Source organism: Amblyomma mixtum, chromosome 4 (assembly GCF_055824585.1).
Source record: "Amblyomma mixtum isolate Tamu chromosome 4, ASM5582458v1, whole genome shotgun sequence".
NCBI classification, from domain to species: Eukaryota; Metazoa; Arthropoda; class Arachnida; order Ixodida; family Ixodidae; genus Amblyomma; species Amblyomma mixtum.
The window spans coordinates 26,160,430-26,179,134 of record NC_143015.1 but is presented as its reverse complement, the minus strand read 5'-3'; the positions used below and the strand labels follow the sequence as shown (position 1 = coordinate 26,179,134).

The window sequence follows — 18,705 nt, the reverse complement described above, 5'->3', positions numbered from 1 at the left end:
CACAGTGTGCTATGTTTGCCTATTTTTTTTTTGGTTACTAAGTGATTCTGCTCTGGAAGGCTAACGCCATCACTTTGTCGCCTCCACAGATGGAGTGCCTGCGGTCGGTGCTGACGATCGCCGGCAAGGCTGTCGAGCGTGACGCCCCCCAGCGCATGGCGACCCTGGTGGGGCGTATGCGGGAGGCCTTCGTCCAGCCCGGCCTGTCGGCCCAGGCACGCAAGACGCTGCTCGAACTGATCGAGCTGCACGCCTCCGGATGGCAGCTCAACCTCGCCCAGCAGCTCTACTACTTCCCTTACACGAGCCTCGAGCACCGCAAGTGAGCCGCCGACGGCGCCAGTGTCCCGACCACGATGACGATGACCCGTCACCTTCTTCGCTCACTGGGAGACCTCGCTGTACCGTAGCTTGTCTGTAGCACCACTCTGGAACATTGGCGACACTCGGTCAAGGCTGAACGAGTGCAGAACACACATTTTGAAGTGAACTCGAAGCTGCCAGAAGTTGTTGGTTTGGTCGCAGGCAGCCATGAGTTGGTCCGTGTACACCTTCCAGTGTGGAAGCTGGCATCAACCACTGGCGTTGAATTTGCAGCGTGTTGACCTCTTGAAAACGTCTTGAAAACCTCTTGAAACAGAATTTGTGATCACTACTTCACCCGAGGTCTAGGTTACGACTTTGTTGGCAAGCTGCGGTACTTTTGAAGCACTCTCTAGTGACTATCCCTGGTGCACCTCCTGTACCTGTCTGACAAAAAGAAGGTGAAAAAAAACTGTCGGAAGCCCTTAGGTGGTGTGCAGCAAGATCTTGAGGCATCTCTGGCACCCTTTCGTCATGGTGTAGTGTCTACTGCATTTCCTGCTAGTGTAATTCTTTGGTGTAAGGTGCAAGTATTTTTCCCCCACTTTCTGGTGTTGAAACATTCTGCCGGGGATTAAGCAAGAAGCATTGCTTCCACCTTTGTGGTCTTCTTTCATACTGAAAAAGCAGATGAAAGAACTGGGAATTTTTTTTTATGTGTGCTTAGCAGTGTTTCCAGCCTCTTTATTTTCGTTGTAAAGAAAAAAGTGTTATATTTTGGTAGCTCTCAATGCTGTGTTCATTTCTTTTTGTGCAAGCTTGTGCTGGAGGAACATCTGGAACATGCTTTTGCATCATTCTTTTCACTAAGTGTTTCACATCAGCCTTAAGCACAGAAAAGTCAAATCAATGGCATCTTGTTTAAACAACCGTCAAGATTCTATTGGCTTCAAAATTTTCAGGCAAATTTCTGTTATTGCTCGCACTCCCTAGTTTTATCACCTGTGACACATTCACAGTGGTTCATTCTTTTGGCTACATGACTGCTCATTTTCATGAGCAGTGACAGGCAAAAGCTGTTTCAGCTCTGTAGGTTGTGATTTTGTGCTTTCCTTCTCGATTACATATTCCTGTTGAATGCTGGCATAGCCGGTTTTCTTCTTTGCTTTCTTTGGAACAAGCAGCACGTTGTTAGAATGTTGCACTTGTAATGTTTCTCTTCTGCATCGAACTTTTCACCATTTTCTGGCTCACAGTGCTCGCTGACAGTGCCACTGCTCAGTCTGGAGTTTTTCTCTTGGTCCTCTGGCCTTACCTCACACTCAAGTCTTGGCACTCCTAACCACATAATCACCAGCAGCGATGCAGTAGTGGGAGGAATTTATGCAAGCTGTACTTCTGAAGCCTTGGAAAAAGCCTCGTTGCTGCAAGTATTGTAATTCATTCCCTGGATACGTATGTGCAGAGGTTGAGCGGGTGCTCCAGTGCACGCTTGCAGCAAACGAATTCCTGCACACAACTACGACTGCAGGCTGTGGGGTTTTTTGATGCAGCACTGTGAAACCATTACCGTGAGCCAGTTATTATTCAGCAGCCTCTCTTTTCAACGTCTGGTGGGCGAAATCCCTGCCAATGTCCTGTGTGTGTTCTGAAAACGAGAGGGCCTCCCTTGCTCACAGGTCGGGCACCCTCCAGTTGTGATGCCTGGTGAAGATTGCCAAGTGTTTTGAGTCCCGCCTTTCTTCGGGGTGTCTCATGTGAATGGTGCTCAGGGTGCTGCTTTTGTGTTGTGCAATGCCACGGTGCGGTCTTTCGCCCACTGTACCAGTTTTTGAAGCGCACAAGTGTATTGACCTGCCCTGGAGGGAAGTCGGCACTGCACCTGAGTCCTGCCCTTGGAGTGACTGGCAGTTTGCAACTGAGCAAGATGTGCCGGTGGTGTATGGGGCGTGAGCTCCTTGGCACTCGCCAGAGGAACACTGCGCTGGATACACTTTGCCATCATCTGTGGACCTGTCTTTGTTTCTGTACTGTCCGGTGTGAAGCACAACCTTAGTACCATGTCCTGATGAAAAAGAACTAACTTGTGACTCTGTGAAGTTCTTTGTGTTTAACTTGTTCATACTTGATAACCTTGTCAATCTCCAGTAAACGCTAGCTGAAAAACCTCTGGAACCTTATTTACATTGCACGTAGAGTTGCACATTGTGACTGCCCTGCTTGTTACTTTGTTGTTTCATTGTTCTAAGTGGGAAGTATTTCAACATAATTGTTTGGAACCGCTGAAGTCTTCCAGCATGCATCAATATCTGGTGGCTTCTGATGACCTTGTATTTTACACAAAAGTTTCAGTACACCCCAGGAAGCTAGCTTTGTGTAGCTGGTACTGTATTGAAGACAGATGCTAAGCTTTGTCAGTCGCATGGACACTTCATGTTGAGTCTTTGTAGTTACGACACAAGCCTAAAAAAATTTTGGGTTTGACAAGCGACCTGAGACATGGTAGAGATGTTCCACTTGAAGATATGATAAACGGAAGGCTGCCAAAGCATGCAGCCATATCCTTAAAGGCCCTTGCATTGTGGACTCGCATAAAATGTAAGTGGGACAGTGTGGCTGTAACGAACTTTCCAGCTTAATGTACCACAGTTCTTTAAAACTTTTCTTTGTGTAGGTCTTCTAGAAATCTATAGGGTTTAAATATATTAGCAAAGCTAGAAAAAAAAAAAATTCTGTCCAGGTGCTTAAGAACCTACAAGAAGATACCAATTTCAGGGCTATAAAGTGTTGAATCTGTGAATTGGTTCTTCGTCAAGCACTGTCCAGTACATAGTAAACATCACCATAATAGATAGCCACCAACTTTTTCTCATTAGTGTAGAAGAAATGAAAGGGTGCTTTTTGCATTAATGACAAATTCATAAATGTTTTCTTTTTGTTTGATACATTAGGGGTACATAACAGAATAAATACACTAATTTCCTCATTTTTTCCAAAGATTTAATTTGCGCATTGCTCATTTTTTGATAAGGAAATCTGTCATTACCAAGTTCACTAACCAAAGACTAAATGCAAGCATAAAGGCGTTTGTACAAATGTACCTTGGAGGACCTTGCAATGCTGGAGGGTTCTTTCTTTCTTTGTGACCAAAGCACCTTAAATAGAGCGTGTGTTTCCAGAGTATAACACTTAGTGGTAGAATATTATTCTAGAGTATGTTTAGTAGTTGCCGTGCGAAAGTGAACCTTCAGACAAATGAACTGAACATTTGTGTGTGAATGACTGCTGTTCTAAATGTGACCATTGTAATGCAATGAAAGACAGAAGAGCTGCTTCATGGTACAACAGATTGGAATGTCTGCACCCAAAGCCTTGAGATGGAGAATACGCTGCATTATGTGGCTGCATCAAACATTTGTACGGACATTAGGTGCTGCATGGAGCAACAGGAATAAGTTGTGTAATTGGTGAAGGCACTGACGTTTTCAGACTCCTTAGTACTTGAGTATGTCCCTGATGCATTGAAATAAAGAATTAGTTTTACTGTTTGCTCCAGCTATGACAAGTGCATTTGTCGTGGTAAAGAGCATCTTGTAATTGATGTGTCCACATATGTCAATCATTTGAGTACTTGGCTCTCCAGTTTGAAGAGTGGAAATTCATCAAGGTGATGGAACAGTGCGATTCATTCAAACCGTGATGTGGAAGTTTGCAAAACCTGATGTCTGCCATCATTCATTTCTATACTCCTCTAAATAGGTGGAGGTGGCTGATTAGCAGAGGATTGAAACAGACATCTCTTGAGATAGTTGCAGGCTCTGGCTTGGATGCTGGAAGCGTGTACAACTTGGAGGACACCCATGTTCCAGTTGTTGTGCTCAAAAAGATGAAGGCATGCTTTGGCAGCTGGGCAGTCAGTCTGTTGTACCCTATGGCAACTCTTTGTGTCCAAACAAATCACGAATTAATGGCAGCAGCGAAGGCGAAAGCGTGCGCGAGAGACACGTGCATCGGTACTATGTGCATCGAAGAAAAACATACATGGTTGCCTCCATCCCCACTGCAGCTGATGCAAGGCTGCATGCATACATGGTTGGGGTCATGAGAGGTCGAACATGCGAAGGTTTGCTCACTTGCATGTCTAAGGTGTCTTTGAGAGCGAAACAGGCGCACATCCTCGTGGAATCTTAAGTACTTCATGTAGTCAACTTTTACCATTCGCTTTCTGTGGATAAACTGCTTTGTACTTTGCAATCGTGCAATATGGAGGTTGGCAGAACAAAGAACCTAGTTTAGAGCCTTTGGATGTTGTTACCCAAAGAGGTTAGTTTCATTGTTTTATTGTTCTTGTCCTGCTCAGATAAATCCCAAGCCGCACAAGTAATGGGCCCAATATTCGGAACATGATGGTAAATGCCGGTCTTGTAAAGGACCTGAGTGAACCCCCATTTCCAATATTGAGCCAATGAAGTGTTGGGTCACTGGACGAAGATGCACAAAACATTGGATAGGCATTTGCAGCCTAATTTATTTGGTTATTGTACTGAGGAAGTTGTGCGCTGTTTCTGCCACTCTAAGATGGCTGTAGACTGCATTCCAACCTCGACCGTGCACAACTATGCAAACCGGAAAATGAGTGAAGAGGTTGCAAATGTTTCGACGCTTTTCAATACTGCCTGCCCTAACTATCTGTTTATGCTAGGTAGTTTTCAAGGCTAAGGCTGCTGTTTAAAGTGCTTTATTCATCAGACATCTTCACAGGGGTTCTGGTATAGCACCCATTGGTAATATGCACACATTGGTGAATGCTGTTTTGAATGCTGAGCGTCTTAGTTTGATCATTCGTATGATTTGATGCGGCAGTACTTGTCGATGGTAGAAGCTGTAATATGGCATCGTGAAGAAGCTGAAGCTGTCAAAGGATCTAGGAACGCTAGATATCATGTGCTGGCAGATCTTTGCAGCAGGCAAGCATGCACTGAAGTTAAGTTTCTGTTCAAGCTCTTGGATTGGTCAGTGCAACTTACATTGTAACTTCCATGTAAATATTTCAGTATTTACACTGAAGTTCTCTGCCGCATAACAGTTTAAAATCGAAAGCTAAAGTGGAACTGTATATGCTGGTTTTGCATTTGGTTATCTAGATTTCATTCTCAATTCAAGGCTCTGTTCACATCTGTATGTTCATACTCGCTGGCCAGAGCCCTGTCAATACGTAACTAAACAGTCTGTCAGCATTGAAGAAAAAAACTCGGAGGGAGGGGCCTTTATGTGTCTACTAAGAACGGAATGTTTTTGCTCTGCTGATTGTGTTACACTTCATTCCAGCGCAGTTCCTCTGTATGCCACAAAGCTTCGACAGACGATGATACTTGCCGTAAACCAGTGAGTGGTTAAGCAAATGTGTGACTTGATTTTTTTTAGCTATTTAGTCTGCTTACGGGTGCTGTGTGTTTGCGGTGCTTTCATTTCAGTGGGTGTGTCGGGGCTCGCTTCTCAGTGGCAGTGATTGCCAAGGCTTGCATCACATGGGAAAAGCACTGCGAGCGGACATTGCGTGGTTTGAGTTTGGAGGATTGGCAATGCCTGCCGGTTTGCATAATAGCAATTTGCAACGGTGTCCCTTTTCACAGAGCGGATAATATATGTATTTATGCGAGTGTTTGTGTTTATGCAAAGGAGCGCATGTGCGTTTCCTTGTGGTCTCTTGTTGATTCTTCTGCAGTTTTTTTCATTTTTTGTTTTTCATAATCTAGTTTTGGCGCTGTCTGTGATAAGCAGTCACTGCTTTGTTCATTTTTTTGTTGAAAGAAAGTCTTCTGAGAACAAAAACGTTTCCACCTGATACTTTGCTTTTGAGTAAGTAGAAAGCTCATTAACAGAACAGAGCCACTGGCGACCTGTATTTCGAGCAGCGAATCTTCATTTGGACAAGATTTCCCCTAAAATTATGCCATATACATGGTTTCGTTTTCATGTTTCCTAGAATAGCGAGAATAGTTTTCCGATAGGCTCATTTATAGATGGCCTGTGTAGCTGAAATGCGCATCTGCTTTCGTCTCTGTGACTCGTTTTGTATTTAATTTTGTTTTGTTGCGTGCAACGTAAATGTTTAAAGACCTGAACCTGTGGATGTTTGTACCAAATGAACACTGAACATCCCATGGACGTCCTGAAGACGTTCCGAATGTCCTCAGGACGTCTTCTAAGGGAGTTTTAATGCCCATTGGGTATTTTGTCACTTACAGTTTGCAGCAATGTTGGCGACGTGTCGTGAGAAATGCAGTGCCATGATTCTATGGTCATGTTTTATCAGCACAGTACTGCAAAGTGATCAAGCTGTTTTGATGATACTGCAGGTCGTTCAGTGGCTCGGTGAACAGACTACTAGTCATTTTGTAGGCTAATCATAACAGAGCTTTGCAGAGTATAGTAGCAGAGAGAGAGAGGCTTTTATGTACATTGACTCGACTCTTTCCTCTTTTACTTTTCTGGCGCGATGCCAAAGAACATTTTAGGATTGACTGCTTGCTTGTTTTGCGGGCAGGCATAATTTTTTTGGCACAATGCGTTGAAAAAAAAAACGTAGGTGCAGTTGTGCAGCTACTAACAAGCGCACCGTGAAACTAACCTCGCAAGCAATGAATCTAGAGCAATAATTAATGAATGTGTGTAATATATCTTGCCATAAAAGCATGGAAAGAGAAGTGACTACGGTGCCAATACTCTCAAGCAGTCATTTGTAGAATACTATTTACACTACTATACTGTTCTTTTTCTTTCTCTTTTGTATACTTGAACGGTAATGCAGAAATAAACTCAGTAGTATTAAGTACCAGTGTGTCTCCCTCATTTATTGACTGCAGCACCAGACTTGCATAATTTCAGCACAGTTTGGTACGTGGTCCTGAATCATGCAGTCTTCCTTTTCATGTTTCTATTTCGATTCTCTCAACAGTACAGTATACCAACTTAGTCTTGCATCCTGGCATGTCTCACAGGTTTTTAAACAGCGAATTTGACTGAAAAGCATCTAGTTTGGCAGTAACAGTAACCTAATAACGTTCTACTAAACCTAATAGATAACACATAGCCAAAGAAAGATTATAAAAGACATGAGCGCTGTTGGACTATAGACACCATATTTTGGCTGCATGACTTCTTGTTAGTAATGATGTATAAGTTGTTTTATACATGGATCCCCCACGTGGTATTCGCCTACGACAGCTGAATAATTTACTACTATAGATTTCTTCTGTCAGCTGTTTCAGTTTCAAGAGTTGAATGATGGCTATGATGGTCAAAAGTCAGTACAGGGGACATGAGGCATGAACAAAACTAATATAATTGGGGTGCCCCTCGTTTTCAGGTTTTATTTGTGCAATTTGGTGGGTAAAATTGAGTGATATTTCTCAAGCTGAAATTCAGTGAAAATCCGGTTATTGGGCAAAAATTTTCAGAATTTTGAGTTTTTCCTGGTAATTATTCCCAGCACAAGAAAGTTTAGTATAACAGGTTGTTATTGTGCTTGACGAAATGTTTTCTCATTGCTTCATAATCAATATGAAAATCATAGGTTCCCCTATAAAACTTTCTGCCAATAAAGAGTTTTTCATATCACAAATATTTCATCACCAGTGTTGTCGGTAACGTGTTACTTTTTTCGGTAACTTAGTAACGTACTCGTTACCATTTCGGAACTGTAACGGGTAACACACTTACGTTAACATTTTCCGGTAAAGTGAGGTGTCACGTTACTAGTTACTTTTTATTTAAATTGTCCCCCTCCGCCTCTTTTTCAGAAAAAAAAAACGTCGAAAATGATATCGCAAATAAACAAAATCTACCGGTGTTCTCGACGACCCTTGTTGCGGCTCGCATGTATGCCAAAGAACACCTGCCCTTGACGACGCACTAAACTAAAAAAAAATCACGCACACGCATTCACACACTTGTCTTCACTGCCAAACCACTCACACACACAACTCTCTAAAGAGTGGACGCATGCCGAGCCACCAATGGACCATTTGCAGAAATCTGTAAGTCAGTTTCTGCGTAAGCTTGTTTTCCAACCAAAAGGTCCCGTTCCCAGGCGACACTCTCGCATTCTTTGTGGAAGCAGTTCCCTCTTCTGAGTAAACTCGGGAATGTCGCCACTTTACTTCAAGATGGCCCCAAGAGAGCCGTCGAAAGAGTACAATGGTACAGCACATAAAAGGGGATTGCAGTCAACTGGCTGTAGCACCGAAGTAGAGGAAAAAAAGGAAATGGGCCTTTGTTAATTCCTGTGGCGGCGGTAGTGAGCTAGCTCACACTAAACTTTCTAAAAATTTTCTGCTCAACAACACTATCGCTCCAACTTTCTCCTGTCATAGCCATACGCCCCTTTCTCCCCTAGCCAGAACAAGGAACAACGCACTCCCCACAGCACTGTGAATAAAGACGGCCTCTTTCCTTTTCCTGCCTAGACTCTGTTGCAAGCAGAGTGCGACCATCCGGAGTTTCCATTCGCTTGAAGATTATGAGCGCATCGTCAGGGTTTGAGATCTTTTGGTTGGAAAACAACCCTTGCAAAGAAGATGAGTTATAGGTTACAGTTACAGCGAATATGCACCGATTAAAATTTATGGCCATGGAGTAACGGCAAAGTAACGTGCGATACTTTTTTTCGGTAACGGTAACGCGTTACCTTTTTTTGTAGGTAACGTAGGGCGGTAACGCATTCTTTTTTCTTAGCGTAACGAGCAACGTATTTAGTTACATTTTTCGGTAACGCCTACAACACTGTTCGTCACGTACGTTATTAATCTCCCACAGAGCGCTCCCACGTCTTGGTAAGACCAGTCAGCTTTTGTGTGTGCAGTGCGAAAACAGTCTTCATTGATGTGGTAATTAGCTATAAACTGAAAGTAAATTGGGGGGGGGGGGGGGGGGGAGCAGTTTCTATGCCAATAGATGCTGCAGTGCTCAAAATGGCGGATGAAAAGTTAAGTTTCGAGAACCAGGACCAGAAGAAAGGGCTGGAAAACCCTTATAAAAATGGACTAAAGACTCTCTATGGATTATATATTGCCTTCCTATAGATATTTCCTTTTGTACATTCGTAGTCTATAGAAAAAATTCTACTAAAAGTGTGCGGCCATAAGTCTATAGATTGTCTATAGACAGTCTATAGGGTTTGTATTGCCTTGTGGAGGTTGTAATAGGGGGGACAAATATGTTCGCTTACACAGTTCACAGATCACGGCGGGCCTTGCTCTAAGGGGGAACAAAAGAACGACGACACAGGCTGACACAAACGACATTTATTGCTACAACAAAAATAATGCCAGCTAGCAATAAAATATGCTAAAATTCGAGGTCGTCCGACTCACCAGCAATGTTCGTCCATGCTAGGGCAGGAGTGAAGCTCCGACGCAGGCGGGACGAGTTCGAGGGATAAAATTAGGTGCGGTTTAACTACTCTTGGTTAGCGAGCGAAAGCTATGCTGTGTTGGGCAACTATGTGCTTCTTGGCATCTGTGCACACGTACACCTACATTCAAGCATTCCTCACTGACCGCACTGTTGAGATACACTTTGGTCCTCTGTCTTCCCCCTCCTACGCCCAACAAACAGGAAACCTCCACAAAATCTCCCAAAAACAACCCATCAAGACATTTGGAATCTCCAAAGGAGGCGCTCATTTTTCTCGAACACATCCAAAAAATGTCCCCACAACTAGCAATGTCCAAAAAGTTGTGCGTCCTATGGAAAGCCCCAAAAGGTTAATGCTCGATTTCTCGGCTCTGGTTCAATAAAATTATTCCTCCTTTTTCATACAGCCTGCAGGCATCCAAGCGCACATATGTACCAAATTTCAGGCACATACTTACGTTACAGGTGGTGTAAAACACTTTTCCACTCGTGTGAATGCGTGCTGGCTCGGCCATTATGCACTTATCCATTTATGTGAAATATCCTAGCATTTTACACACAAAGGAAATATGAATTCAAAAAGTCACCCGATTTGGCCCATATAAGAGCAAATAGCAGCGCCATACAGAAGTCATTTCAGTTTACTAGCTGTGCTCTTAGCACGAATTGCATCCTGTCGTCCATATTGGCTACCGCACCATACACCACCACAATTAAAATGCAGTCATGTTTCAGTCAAAGAAAAAGAGTACAGACCGAATAGGAAGTTCGTGCCAAACAAAACTTGCATTCAGCGGGGCAAATTTGAATACAAAGAGCAGATATAAACGTATGCACCATTTAATACACAATGTATGTAGCACTACGGCATCATGCATGTAAAGATGGCCACTTTTTTCTCTAGCTCTGAGAAATCTGCAAAATGAAGTACGGAAAAAAGAATACAGGCTGAAACTTGATGCACCTTAAACAAGTATTCTAAGGGCTACAAAAGCAGATAAAAGCCAACGTATGTAAAGAGTAACTTGGGTGACAAAAGAAAAGACGAGATGGGCATACGCTGCAGACACGCAGTTTCAGGTCATGGATTTTCTTCAAGTTGAAACCCTTGTCTCACTTAGAGACTTGCACGAACCTCACAGTAAGCTTAAGCTTCAGTGACATGTTATCAAAAGAGAAAAAAAAAAATAGTTCTACAAGGCAAAAATGAAAAAAAAATGCGTAAACCAACATAATTGTAACTTTATGTAACGACTTACGCAGGCACTGCACTTATTACGGATGCGCGCGCGTTGCGTGGGTAAACGGTCGTTCAATCTCCAAAGCCTCGTTTACTTTAATCCCTAGCTGCGCCGAACTCGGGAAAGATCATGCGTCCAGTGAAAGACCACATAACAAAAAGTACGCTTTCCGCTCGTAATTGTGGGGTTAATCTCGATCGGATTCTAAAAAAAAAAACTAAAAAAATTCTTCCCATCCGTTGCTTCGACTGTGCATGTGTCCGAGAACCTTTGAACGTTCGAGAACCGCGGGAAGTGCGCGCCAGTGTCCCTCACACGGCACCCGTGCTTTTGATGGTTCGACGTCGCGCTATCCGAAGCTTTGATCTCAAGCGTTCGTGATATATTCCTAAAGCTAGAGAAGTTTCAGGAATCGAAACATATATTCACCTTACACGAGACTACACTTTATAAGCGCCAGTGAAGATGTTTCCACGGCTCAACGCGCTGCAAGCGCATAGCGACTCGGCAGCTTCAGAAAGCGCGTCTGCAGTCGTTACTAGTCGACGCGCTCGGTCCGTTTGTAGCTGGGCTAATTGGCGAGAACATGAGAAAGCGCGTCGACAACGACACAAACGAGGTACACGAAACTATAGCACCCTGCGTTGTGCACCTCTTCCTGAGTAAGCGTCTACATCATGAACTCCCGAGCGCGTAATGACGGACGCTTGTGCAGAGACCGCGTTTATATAATCTTGATGGTGCATTCTGTGGTTTGGTTTGGTTTATTGGGGTTTAACGTCCCGAAGCAACTCAGGCTATGAGAGACGCCGTATAGTGAGATTTCGAGGGACTTCGTAAATTTCGGCAGGAACATATATTCTATACTTAAACTTTAACAGAGCTACATAGAAGGTTTCGACCGCACAGCAAACGACCTCACGCGATTCAGATTTCGGTAAGTGCGCGTTCGGCAAGGTTCTCAAAAACACAAGTGAAACGCCGGTGGGCACTACCGCAAGCGCTCGACGCCTCACTGCTGCGTTCAGATAACTTGCGTCGAATGCGCGAATATGAGTTCAATATCACCGACTTAATTTAAGCAATCCGTAGTTGTTTTGGTTGATGACATCTGCTAGAAAGAGCCGGAGTCGGCGACGTAAGTACATGGAACGCAGTTTAGTGTCGCTCTACGGCAATGGTACCTCTCGATAGTCGCGCCACTCCGAGCACGCCTCGCATAAGCATTCATCTTTCATATTGAAAACAACACGCACACAGGCTCACAGTCCTCCGGAAGTTGTTGACAATTATCGAAACGATGCGTTTGTTCAAAACGCTGCACGCGTTTCGAACTCGTCTGCTCGTTCAAATCCAGCGCGCCGTCTTCCCAACACGTACAGGTCACGTGGTAGGAGGAAGCTCCGCCTTCAGTGGATGTATTTTCCGCGTGAAAAGAAGGCTGGCGTCATGGTAGCGTGGTGGTGTTGCGTCATGGAGGTAAAAAAACTAGGAGGGAGTGCGCTCAGCCTCTGCAAGCCATCCTCCTCTGACGCCGCTGCCGAGGGCCCTTTTGCGCACTGACTCATGGGAAATAGGCCCTCCTCCACAGTTACCAGACTGCCAGCCAGCGGTGCTTTTTAGTGAACGTCCGTGCACCGAAGTAGCGCGTCGCAGCGCTTTGGCGGAATGCGTACCGAGCTCGAGGTTGTCTGCAGGCTCCGCGTCTCTGTTGATTACACTCTTGAGTTTTTGGGTGCACTGTAGAAAACTGCGGGTAAACTTTTCATCAAAGGGTGCGGCCGCGACCTCGTCACTGTTCAACTGTGGTTCATAAAGAGAATGGAGAGGAATTCCTTTCGTCGTTATACACGCATACGGAGCGTTTATTTCAGCGCATGCTATGAGCGGAGAACTCGAGAGTAGGCGAAGAAACGAGCCTCTAAAAAAGGGCGCAGCGGCTTCCAGAGCGCTCACGGCGGACGGACGTGTTGAACGAGCGCTCCGGCGCGCTGCGCAAGATTCTATTTCTCGGGCAGGCGGACTTCGGCCCGCCCATGGGCCCTCCGTTCTCCGCTATTCTCAAGGCACAAGTCGTGCCGAATACGCGCGCGCACATAGGCGGTTCCGACGTGAAATTCAGCAGTGAAGTATTTCTCTCTCTCTCGCTGTCGAGAGAGAGTGCCGGCGGCTTTACGTCTGCCCCTGCGCTGGGTCTCCCGGCCACTGCGCACAATCACTTACAAAAAGAAGTAAACTGTATGTATACATAGCCGCGCGCTCGAAGCGTCCTGTCTCGGACTAATCGCGCGCGCGGCATACTGCACTAGCGGCCGGGGTGGGGCGCCCGGCCGCGTATACCGTCGGAGGTAGCACCCACGGAGCGTTCGTGTCACGCGTGCACTACCTGGCGAAGAGCGAGCGGGAAGTCAAGCCCGCCTGTTCGATGAACGCACAGAGGCTCACCACTGTTCTGTCACGGGTATAGAGGCTAGAATATCACGGGTGCGCGCAGTGCCGCGCGGCCACAGGAGCGCTTCGAGACTGTCCGGGATGATTCCCAGCGCCCAGCAGGCCGCGAGAATCTCGCGACGCGGCACTGCAGAAGCGGCACAGCGAAGGAGCATGTGCTCCAAGTGTCTCCACTGCGCCGCAGTCAGCGCACGTGTCGCTCGGGGATGGTGGCCGCTGCGGCGAGCGAGCAGTTTGCGCTCACCACGGAGCCGTCAGTGAACGCAAGCAGATGGTCGCCTAGTTGCTCGTACAGCGAGAGAGCGAAACCGAAACCGAAATCCAGCTAAGAACTACCACTGCCTTGTCACGTGAGGGCTTATTTCCCATGATGCTTTCCATTATATTTTTTATGACTAGGCTTCAAGATTGTGACGTCATGGTCCCTCCTAGTTTTTCTTCCTCCATGTGTTGCGTTGTCTCGAGTTTTCTTCGTGTGTGTTGTTGATTCTGAGGAAACTTCGGTCTTGGACGTAGGCACCGTGTGGAGCCACACTTCAGAATGCGTGGTTCCTGCTGTGCTCCCAACTGCAAGTCTGATGCGAAGTGTCAAAATGTCTACCGCTTCCCGAAAGACCCCGAACAGAGAGCGGCGTGGGCAAGAGCTGTTGCTCGTGAAGATTTCAAACCAACAAGGAATACAGTGGTATGCACCGCTTTCCCGTTATGCTTTGAGTGTCCGCATTATAGAATTAAGCTCTTTTCACTGCGCTTGTCGTGACATGCCATTGATCTCGTGTGTCGGGACGTCAGTTTGTTTTTGTGTGCGATCCTTCTAACCATTTTTTTTTTTCATTTCTTCTTTGTGTTTTCAGTTGTGCGAAAAACACTTTCTTCCCAGCGACTTCATCACAACGGCATCTTATACGGACGCGCAGACCGGCAAGGTGATCGAAGTGCCGCTGCAGCGCCTTCGGCTGATGCATACCGCGGTTCCTAGTGTGTTCGCCAGCACAGAAGAAAACCAGCGGGACAAAGTAAGTAGTGTCGCAGAGTTATGCCTCAAACCTCTTTTGATTTCTGACTAGGCTGTGATCACCACGGGGTCAAATGTTGTCTTTTTGAACCGGCACTTGGTAATGTGTCATGCTGCTGGAAATCGTGTTGCTGCTGCTGGGGGTTGTGTGCAGGGAGTGCCAGTTACAGGAATTCCATGGATAGCACTTAAAGCAGTAAAGTCTGCAAGAAGTCCAGTGGAGCTTGTTTTTAAAATGCTTCATGTATTCATCGTGTGTGTATGTTCGTGCAGGAACGCTGTTCACAATTTCACTGCATGCATAAGGTTCTCTATAGAAGGAGGCCAAAAAGTTGGGCAAGTTGGTAAACATTTATGATGGGTTCCAAAGCGCGGCAAGACGGAGACGAAAGGAAAAGAACACACTTGTCGTGTGTGTTCTTTTCCTTTCGTCTCCGTCTTGTCGCGCTTTGGAACCCATCATGAATTCTCTATAGAAGTCGATTGAAAGTGAAGCTGTCTTACCCCATTGCCATAATGCCTCTGTTCTTCGTATCAAGTGAGCCTTGCCCTCGATTTGTATTTGTCAAACTGTGCTAAGACATATAGGAGAGCAGAAAGTTGGGCAAGTTGGTTGATATGCATACTGAAAAAATTGCGCAGAAAAAACGAGGACGAAGCAAAGACAAGACCTTGTCCTGGTCTTGTCTTTGCTTCGTCCTCGTTTTTTCTGCGCAATTTTTTCAGTATGTGCTAAGACAGCCTTGAAGCGGAACTGTAGATGCAATTCATATGCATGCATACTTTGACTGCAAAGGTCGTTTTATCATGGGTGCTGCGGCCAACAGTTCGAGTCTAACAAAAGTGCCTTTCGTTTTTATGATTCACTGCCGTCTGTCAAAGCCCAGAGTGGTGATGATATTCATATTTCTGCAGTACAGATTGATGCAAATACTGCCGGAAGTCTTGCGCAGGCTAATCAGTCGTCTCGGCTTGCTTGGATTGAAAGTTGTAGCAGTTGTTGCGGACGTCTCGATAAATTTAAGATCGAAAAAAATCTCTCTGATGTCCGCCTTATTGATCAGGAACCTGCTTGTCCTTCTCAGCCGCTATTTGTTGTTTTAGAGGAAGCTTTTGTGTTGAAATCAGTAAGGGGCAATTGGCTGAACTTGCTGACTAGTGGTGGCCCCAAACTGCCTTTTTTAACCCGCCGCGGTGGCTCGGTGGTTACGGCGCTCGGCTGCTGGCCCAAAAGACGCGGGTTCGATCCCGGCGGCGGCGGCTGAATTTCGGTGGAGTCGAAATTCTAGAGGCCCATGTACTGTGCGATGTCAGTGCACGGTAAAGAACCCCAGGTGGTCGAAATTTCCGGAGCCCTCCACTACGGCGTCCCTCATAGCCTGAGTTGCTTCGGGATGTTAAACCCCAATAAACCAATAAATTTAGATTGAGTGGTGGCAACAAACTATTCCATATTTAAATCCAGTGTTCTGAGCGATGAATGTGTCTTTTGCTCCTGGACGAACAATAATGTAGCCAGAAAAGACCACAGAATTGACTTTTACCGAGAACAAAAGTTGAATCTCAGTGTTCCTTTTGGGAAAATATCACACAATCAAGTAGTTCTTGTGCATGCCAGATGTCCAGCATTTAAGGGGGGATGAGGGGATCGTAAGCAACTTTTCTATTTTTCGACTTAGAGTGATCAAATTTTATGAAATTTGTTAGACTGGCTTGAAAGAGCATCAAACAATCAGATATAAAGTTTCACAATGACAGCTTTAGTAGTTTCCCTTTTATCATAGTTTATATGTTGTCCCCATGTTGCTTGCTTGTGGAAAGCCTACCCTGACAAAAAAACAAGCTACAGGTCTGTAAGGGCTTTTAATATTTACTAATAAGTATGGCGTAAATCAAGACTGTCTTAATTTTTTTTTTTAAATTTCTCGGCTCTTTTTTTTAAAGGACACAATATGCGCCTTTTTTATGTTTGGGATGTATCATGCTCTAATTATGATGTCATAAAAACATGCAAGCCTAGATGGTAAATCTGAGATTGTCTTGACACAGGCCACATTTCAGTGATCACAACAAAACAAACGGGGTAAGAATCCATGCACCCATTGCTGTGCTACACTTTTCACGAGCAAGGTATTAAGCTCAAAACAAACTTTAGAGAAGACAAGCCTGAAAGTACTAAGCTAGCACACACTGTCTATGTGTAGATGCCGACAAATATGTTTATTTGGAGTGCTTAAAGTTTATTTTTGGGTGAAATATTTCAGTACAACATAGAATCAGTGTTGGAGATGCCAAAAAGTGTACTTTTCAAAAATCAACTTTTTTCGTGATTTTGCGATCTGATCTCCCTCATACCCCCTTAAGCAGTGGAGAGTGCATCTACGAGTGAGGACCCCCTTTTTTTTTCTCGCTCCAGGTCGTGTGGGAACACCCTGTCAGCGAATGTGCCTCTTTGACTAAAATGGTACAGACTGATGTGAACACTACCGTGGACGTAGCAGTCGGTCCCTCAGACATTATTGGTGGAGTGTCCTCATCAACTCAGACCCTGACTCTGACACTGGATAAAGGGACCCAGGCATGTCCCTTGGATCTCCAGGATCTTCCAAATGTTTTGGCCAAACTTGGGCCGAGAGTGAATGGTGAGCAGCAAATTTTTTCCCTGTTTTCTGACTCATTTTTTGTCAAGTCGATTACAGAGTGGAATGAATTGGCGAAGTGTGTAGTGAACAGCCCGAATGTAGAAACGTTTGTTGATAATTTGAGAGCCTTTTGTATGTGAAACCCTTGTCTTGTTGGCTTCTTTTTTGGCATCATCTGTTTGCTCTTGCATGACGCTTATGCATATCTTGTTTCTTACTTGTATCTGTGCTCACCCCTGCTTGGTGTCAACTGACTCCGCAGTATTAAATAAATAAATAAATAAATAAATAAATGAACGCACACTGAGGACAAATTGACATGGGCCAGTATTTATAGATTACCACGTCCTAACTACAAAGAAGCTACTTTTACTGGATTGCTGGAAACAAAGCTTTTATGAGCCAGAAAAGGTCAAGAAATGGAATACAGGTGTCACTGCTTTCGGTCGTTTTAGTAAGCTTACTGCGATGGCATCAAGACTGTTGTTGGGGAACTGATCACTGAGGCTAGGCTTCAAAGCTATTCACTCAGATACGGTCATCACTGAGGTGGTCTCTTGACAACGTGAGTTTGAACTAAAGGGTGGGCAAATTTTTTAGCCTAATTTTATGCCAATAACTGCATTGCATGCTGCTGGGCAAACACCAACATACCCATTCAATTTTTGCTGGCAATCAAAGTGCGGATGAGGTTGTTCTGTCTTTTATTTTCAGTTCATAATCAGTTTATTGAAATAAAAAAGAAAATGTAAGATGGACAAATCTATACAGAAGGAGGTCCCGTAGTTAGTGACACGGTAGTGACACGATGACGTCACGACAGTGGAGAAACGGGGGCCCACCTCACGCCGTCGCTGTGGTTGTGCGCCTCCAAATCACGTGATACATGATGTCACACCACGTGACACGATGACGTCACGACAGTGGAGAAACGGGGGCCCACCTCGCGCCGTCGCAGTGGTTGTGCGCCTCCAAATCACGTGATACATGACATCACACCACGTGACACGATGACGTCACGACAGTGGAGAAACGGGGGCCCACCTCGCGCCATCGCTGTGGTTGTGCGCCTCCAAATCACGTGATACATGATGTCACACCACGTGGCACGATGACGTCACAACAGTGAAGAAACGGGGGCCCACCTCGCGCCGTCGCTGTCGTTGTGCGCCTCCAAATCACGTGATACATGACGTCACACCACATGACACGATGACGTCACGACAGTGGAGAAACGGGGGCCCACCTCGCGCCGTCGCTGTGGCTGTGCGCCTCCAAATCACGTGATACATGACGTCACACCACGTGACACGATGACGTCACGACAGTGGAGAAACGGGGGCCCACCTCGCGCCGTCGCTGTGGTTGTGCGCCTCCAAATCACGTGACACGATGACGTCACGACAGTGGAGAAACGGGGGCCCACCTCGCGCCGTCGCTGTGGTTGTGCGCCTCCAAATTACGCGACACGATGATGCTTCGCATTCTCCAGGCTTAACCAAGTTAAGCCTCAGCCATTTTTTGTTTTCGTCCAACAACAGGGCAGGCCTTTAACTCCGTAATGGCTTACACAACCTTAGCTTGTCACAGGTGATTGCCACCTCTTTTGCTTATGACGAGCTCACCTCGTCATGGG

At 45.5% G+C, this 18,705-nt stretch overlaps 2 protein-coding genes across 5 annotated transcripts in view; both read left to right on the top strand.

Annotated features, from left to right (window-relative positions):
* The window catches only part of LOC149345950 (uncharacterized), a 159,778-nt gene extending 152,637 nt beyond the window's left edge, over window positions 1–7,141 (top strand). For all 3 annotated transcript variants that reach the window (XM_089586287.1, XM_089586289.1, XM_089586288.1), the window contains exon 9: window positions 90–7,141. In XM_089586287.1, coding sequence (XP_089442413.1) covers window positions 90–326 — 237 coding nt within the window. In that variant the 3' untranslated portion in view covers window positions 327–7,141. The remainder of the gene's footprint in view (window positions 1–89) is intronic.
* Window positions 7,142–13,854: 6,713 nt separating this feature from the next.
* The window catches only part of LOC149345947 (uncharacterized), a 44,357-nt gene continuing 39,506 nt past the window's right edge, over window positions 13,855–18,705 (top strand). For both annotated transcript variants that reach the window (XM_089586285.1, XM_089586284.1), the window contains exons 1-3: window positions 13,855–14,097; window positions 14,267–14,428; window positions 16,844–17,069. In XM_089586285.1, coding sequence (XP_089442411.1) covers window positions 13,954–14,097; window positions 14,267–14,428; window positions 16,844–17,069 — 532 coding nt within the window. In that variant the 5' untranslated portion in view covers window positions 13,855–13,953. The remainder of the gene's footprint in view (window positions 14,098–14,266; window positions 14,429–16,843; window positions 17,070–18,705) is intronic.